Raw genomic sequence first — 5,540 nt, forward strand, 5'->3', positions numbered from 1 at the left:
CGGGGATTTCTCCAACACTCCGCCTCAAAATTACTTTTTAAAAGCCCCGGTTTAACACCCCCTCACCGTTTTTCACCGCCCACCCGTCATGGAGGACGTCGGGCCTTGTAGTCCGTGGCGCCTTCCTTCTCCTCTCTTGCTGAGTTGAGACGCCCAGATGAAACTACCACTCCCAAGAGGCAACGCGCGCTCCTCTCTACGCCTGTGCGAAACCGGAGGCAGCAAGGCGGGACTACAGTGGGCGGAACTGGAGGGAGTATGGCGAAGGATTCGAATTCCGAAGGATTTAATTCGCCGGAGAAGCGACCGCGGCATTGGAGGTAGGAGGGTTTTCCCTTCCCGCTGACGTCTGGACGGCGCAGCCTCAGCTCAGCCTCCTGGAGCTGCGGTGACAGTCGGTGCTGATGGTTGTTATTGTCGCTTATTTGTCACTGCTCCATGTTCTTTCGACTCGGGCAGCTTCAGAGTGCGCGAGATCCTCAAGGAGGGCGGCTCAGAAGGGATGTGGAGTCGTTCCTTCTCACCTGTGGGGTCGGGGTGCGCCGCCTCCCGATCTGAAGTGGGGCGAGCTCTTCCCTAACTCGACTGGTAATTGAGCAAAGTTTGGTTCATAAAGAAGAAGAAGGGGCAGAAGAGGGATAGTTTTCCAGGTATCCAGGCAAAACTGGACTTAGAAGAAGATGCTTAGCGTGAGTTTAGGAACCTTACCAAGGCGCGCCCCAACTGTTAAATTAAAAAATTCTTTTTCCTCCTGGGAAAGAACTCTTAACGAGAGGACACATTTTATTCCCCAGTGAGATTCTGGGAGAAGTAACAAATGTTTAAATGCAACAGTAACGTTCTCCTAATGTGAGAATTTTTTTTTTCAGAAATATAGTAATTCGGGTTTGGTTTGTACTGATGTTGAGAGAGATGAGTTCCTGACAAAAATTTGCTCTTGACTCATGAACTTGTTTCTGTCAGTTTGCTTTCTTACTTCCCTAAAACTTCGAGAGGAAGCCCTCTATTGAACACAGACATTAAAATTCTAACCACCGTAGCTAATTTGGATCATAAACAACCAAATGAATGGGAGCAACTGTGGCTTTGACAAGTCCAGAAACAGAGGTGAGTAGCATATCTAGAAAAGGGAATCATCATTAGCTGAGTTAAAAAGAAGTATTTAGGAAACCCTTCTTCCTGCACTGTAACCCTCCCCCCCCCCCCCCATTATAAAAGGAAGTGCAACGTGGGATAAACTGATTTTGAGTAATCTGAGCTGTCCTTATGTTCAAAAATAGCTCCATGCTTTCAACTCATTTTGGAAGCATAAGCCACAGGAAAATTAGCTGAAACTGGACTTTCAGTCTGTAATTATATGCTCTACCTAACTGAATTATAAACATTGTTTATAGTTGCTTGTTACTGTTGCTTTATGGCCTCAATGACTACTGTTCTTAGTTCATAATTATGCATATAGGGTAGCTTCAAGAGGCTATTTCTAAAACACTGATAACTAAATTGAATATTTGAGACTTTGTGTCATTATAACCTGGACTTTAACCTCTTGTCCATTTCAGATAGTATTTGTGTCAACTGTGAGCACCGACCTATTAGGTACAAGTAGATAACAATTATCATATAAACTACAAAAGTCCATCAGGGTTATGATTAAGTCACAAATTGGAGATGAAGAACTTAATGACAAGACATCAATTCCCACAGAAAAGTATTTAGTAGTTTAAGAGAATTGAATCATACACATTTTCAAAAGTATTTTCAGCAAATGCTTGGAATCAAACATGTTCCCACAATGGTTATTTCTACTACTAAACTCAAATTATAGTCTGGGGAATCATTTCTCTTTTTTAGATAATGTACTTCGGGAGCAGAAACATGAATGTTTAGAAACAAACCCATTTACCAAAAAACATTCAAAAAGAAGGGAAGTAACGTGTTGAGTGCCTCCCATGTGCAATTTAGATGAAACTAGATGGTTTACACATTATCCCTGTTAATCCTTGTAAGAACACACAGGAAAAGAGCGTCATTGGCCCCATTTTACAGATTGAAAAACCTCAAGTCAGGAAAGTTAAGGTTCTTAAATCATACCCAGAAAATATCTGGCTCAGAGTAGGTTCTATAGTCGGAGCTGAGGAGACTGAGCATGTTTAAACTTTGCCTTTTAGGTTACATATCTGGATAATTTGCTAAAACATCAAGCTATGCAGAAAAGCCCCAAGAGGAACAATAATTCAAGAGTTTCTGGCATAAAATTGAATTCTGTGGATGCTGAGAAGGCAAAAAAAGAGAGTCAGAATAATTTTGTTGAACTGCTGCCTCCAGAAGTCACTTTTAAAATTTTTAGTCAGCTGGACATGCAGAGCTTGTGCAGGGCTTCCATAACATGCAGGAGCTGGAATTACACAGTAAGAAACAGTGACTCCTTGTGGAAACCTCACTGCTTGACCCTAAGAGCTGTGTGCCAAAGAGAAGTAGACAACGATCTAAAGAGTGGATATTCCTGGAGAGTAAGTTTAGTCTTTGAAGTCTGCGGTGTTCTTCACAATATGGTGATAGGTTTGAGTCAACTCTGCCTTCTGCAGGGAGGAGGTAGGATTTCATATACAGAGTGTGTTGGCTTTCGGCCTTGAAGTCGAATTAATATTCTTATCTTACAAACCACACCATCCCATCCATCCTTTTACATTTTTTAAATACTAAACTCAGGCATATTCCTCTGTTAGCTACTTCATTCCACCTTCTCCAAAACTCACAGCAAACTCTAGCTCACTCTGTATGTGTACATATACGTACACCTATACCCACATCCACTCACACACACACATAGGCTCATCACAAAGGTATTCGTCTATGTGTATATCAGTGTAAATATTTAATCTTCTTTTCAGCCCTGTCATTCAGCTTCTCTAGTTTTAAACAAACTCACTGACTAACCACCTACTCCATTTTTTAACAATGATGATTTACCTCTTTCAGGTAATACTACGGAGGAATTACCAGAAGAGTAAAGTGAAACATGAATGGCTAAGTGGCAGATACAGCAACATATGTTCTCCTCTTAGCCTACCAGAAAAAATCATGTACCCCATGGATGTAGATACATGGGGGGAAATTCTAGAAGCAGAACTGGAGAGATAAGCTGAAAAATTACAAACACATCTTGTAATTTGAAAGTTTAAAACTAAAATGACTCTTAGGTTTGTTTAACATTCAAAAGAAAATATTGTAAAAGTCCAGCTTTGTTTTTATCCTGCACTTTCATAAAAATTCTGGCTTTACTGTAATGTGGAAAAATCATGATATGTTATTTATGTAAGAAATACTATACTGATAGAGTGATTTCAAAATGTATTGCTTCATGTATTTATATTAGTATATTGCAGTACTTTAATGACAAGAGAGTTTGATTGATATTTTCTGCTTAGTGGTAATTTAAAAATTCAGGAAACCTTATGAAGAAACTGATTAGTGATTCATTAAGCAGTAGACATAACTAGGCTCATAACTAGGAGTAGACATAATTAGGAAGACTACCTAAATGAAATTAATAGCAACATGCTGAAATGTATAATAAATTTATACTTTGATAACTTTGAAATGTCCGTTTCAGGGGAATCCGATTGAATTGTCAAACAGTGAGCCCATTTTAAAATGTACTAAACTTGTGGTTTAGTTTAAAATTAATCTGACTGAAAGACCAAAATTGTAAGACTAAGTAGAATTCCCCTTACTTGCCTACAGACCTGGAACCCCTCTCAGGGACAGCTGTCAGAACTGCCACACTGGCTTTCTTGGTAAACACGTTCTAACAGCCTTCCAGCACCATCTAGTGTACTACTTATAGATAACCAAGGTGAAGGATTTTGATCCTTTTTGTTTTCCCCACATTTAAAAGAAAAGAAAATGTAAAAAAAAAGGAGAAGAAATGTATTATGTAGGGAACCCTATATACCTGACTTGTTTAAATTTGTAGCTTCCCAGGAATCTTAAACTTTTGTTCTCTTTTTCTTAAAAGTAGATGGTATAGTACCCACTATACCAGATTGTTCATTCTGAATCTGTGGTCAGCACCATAGTAAAAAGTGCCTATGAAACATTTTAGTCAGTATGGCATTTTCTCTTAAATTGTGCTCTGTAGCACAAAAAATAAGAATCCAGGAAATCAGTATTTAACAAATAGGCATAATACTGAAAAGATGCCTCGCTCTATTCAGATTCCTTGTGTTGGATCAAGCAGATGAGGATCTGTTGAAAGGAGCCTTGAAGATCAGGCAGTGTTCTCTAGGACTAGGTGACAATCCCTTTTAGAGGAATACCTTTCAGCCACCATTAACTCTCTTCTTGGCAATCTCTTTTGTAAAACTTATCCTCTGGACCTGGAAACCATCCCTAGATTATACCATTCTGGATTAAGTGGCCCTTAATCCTAAAATTCCCATAGTTCTTTGTACATACCATTCTCAAAGCTGTCTACTACATTAAACTGTCAGTCTTATTCATGTGCCTCGTCCCCACGCCCCACTTTAGACTATGAGATTCTTTTTTTTCTTAAGTTTGTTTATTTATTTTGAGAGAGGTAGAGAGACAATCCGAAGCAGGCTCCATGCTGTCAGCTCAGAGCCAAACGCAGGGCTCAATCTCATGAACTGTGAGATCATGACCTAAGCCAAAATCAAGAGTCAGATCTTCAACTGACTGAGCCACCCAGTCACCCCAGGTATGTGAGCTTCTTAAAGGCAGGGACCATTTATTTATTTATGTGTTCTCAAAACCTGGAATATAGTAGCTTTTCCCTAATGATTTGTTAAATTATTTCTATGTTATTTATTTTAATCCTACCCAGAATGTATAATAAAAATAATTTACTATATTGTTAGTGGACAAAACTGTATTGAAATGCAATGTAAACCCGTAAGATAGATGGGATGCTTACAATTAATGCTAATACTTGAATAATTGTTTTAGTCTTCTCAAAATCTATAAGGGACAAACAAGGAAATAGAAATGTTGTGTTTTATGTTTTTGAGTAAACACTTGAAAATAAACTTAACCCAAAGTATCACTTACTGTAATTTATCTCACAAAACTTATCCCAATAAGTTTTAAGTATTATTTTGCAAGCTATATGAATAATCTTTAGTTTAGTTGCTTTTGGTACTGTAACATTAAAATAATTTTTTATATAATAAGCTATAAGCTTTGATTACAGTCTACACGGAAAGCAAAGTTTGGGAAATTAATGATAAGTTTATGGTATGGGCTTAGAATGAACTCTACATTTATCAGACCAAGCCATTAGCATCTGAGAACATGAGTGGTTGGAGTAGAATGAAGAGAAGACATGCTCTTACAGATAAAATGTTACATATACACAGTTTGTAAGACAGGCAAGATTATTGGGATAGAATATTAAGGAGTTTCTAGTATTGTTTAATATTAAATCAGTTTAAGATCTAATATATATTTTTTTAATTTAGAAATTTTTCTTTAGTTGCCTGCAGTTTATAACCCAATCTTAAGCCAGGACATAATCATCA

At 38.0% G+C, this 5,540-nt stretch overlaps 1 protein-coding gene across 5 annotated transcripts; it reads left to right on the plus strand.

Annotated features, from left to right (window-relative positions):
• Positions 1–242: 242 nt before the first annotated feature.
• Positions 243–5,062, plus strand: FBXO48 (F-box protein 48). 5 transcript variants are annotated; one of them, XM_077766386.1, is made up of 4 exons: positions 243–320; positions 964–1,107; positions 2,169–2,510; positions 2,980–5,062. In XM_077766386.1, exons 2-4 carry the CDS (start codon positions 1,069–1,071, stop codon positions 3,139–3,141), a joined length of 543 nt encoding a protein of 180 aa, XP_077622512.1. In that variant the 5' UTR covers positions 243–320; positions 964–1,068; the 3' UTR covers positions 3,142–5,062. The 5 variants fall into 5 exon arrangements, with proteins under 5 accessions (XP_077622512.1, XP_077622514.1, XP_077622516.1 ...); XM_077766388.1 differs by having other exon boundaries at positions 249–320; positions 870–1,107; XM_077766389.1 differs by lacking the exon at positions 243–320 and adding an exon at positions 331–588.
• Positions 5,063–5,540: the final 478 nt, after the last annotated feature.

This window comes from Crocuta crocuta, unplaced genomic scaffold (assembly GCF_008692635.1).
Source record: "Crocuta crocuta isolate KB4526 unplaced genomic scaffold, BGI_CrCroc_1.0 scaffold113, whole genome shotgun sequence".
Classification (NCBI taxonomy): domain Eukaryota; kingdom Metazoa; phylum Chordata; class Mammalia; order Carnivora; family Hyaenidae; genus Crocuta; species Crocuta crocuta.

Excerpts from the sequence above, each read along its gene's own strand:
- FBXO48 (XM_077766386.1), top strand. The coding sequence starts at position 1,069 with ATGGGAGCAACTGTGGCTTTGACAAGTCCAGAAACAGAG. Across the intron at positions 1,108-2,168 it reads TGACAAGTCCAGAAACAGAG|GTTACATATCTGGATAATTT; the intron begins GTGAGTAGCATA and ends TTTGCCTTTTAG. Across the intron at positions 2,511-2,979 it reads AGAGTGGATATTCCTGGAGA|GTAATACTACGGAGGAATTA; the intron begins GTAAGTTTAGTC and ends TACCTCTTTCAG.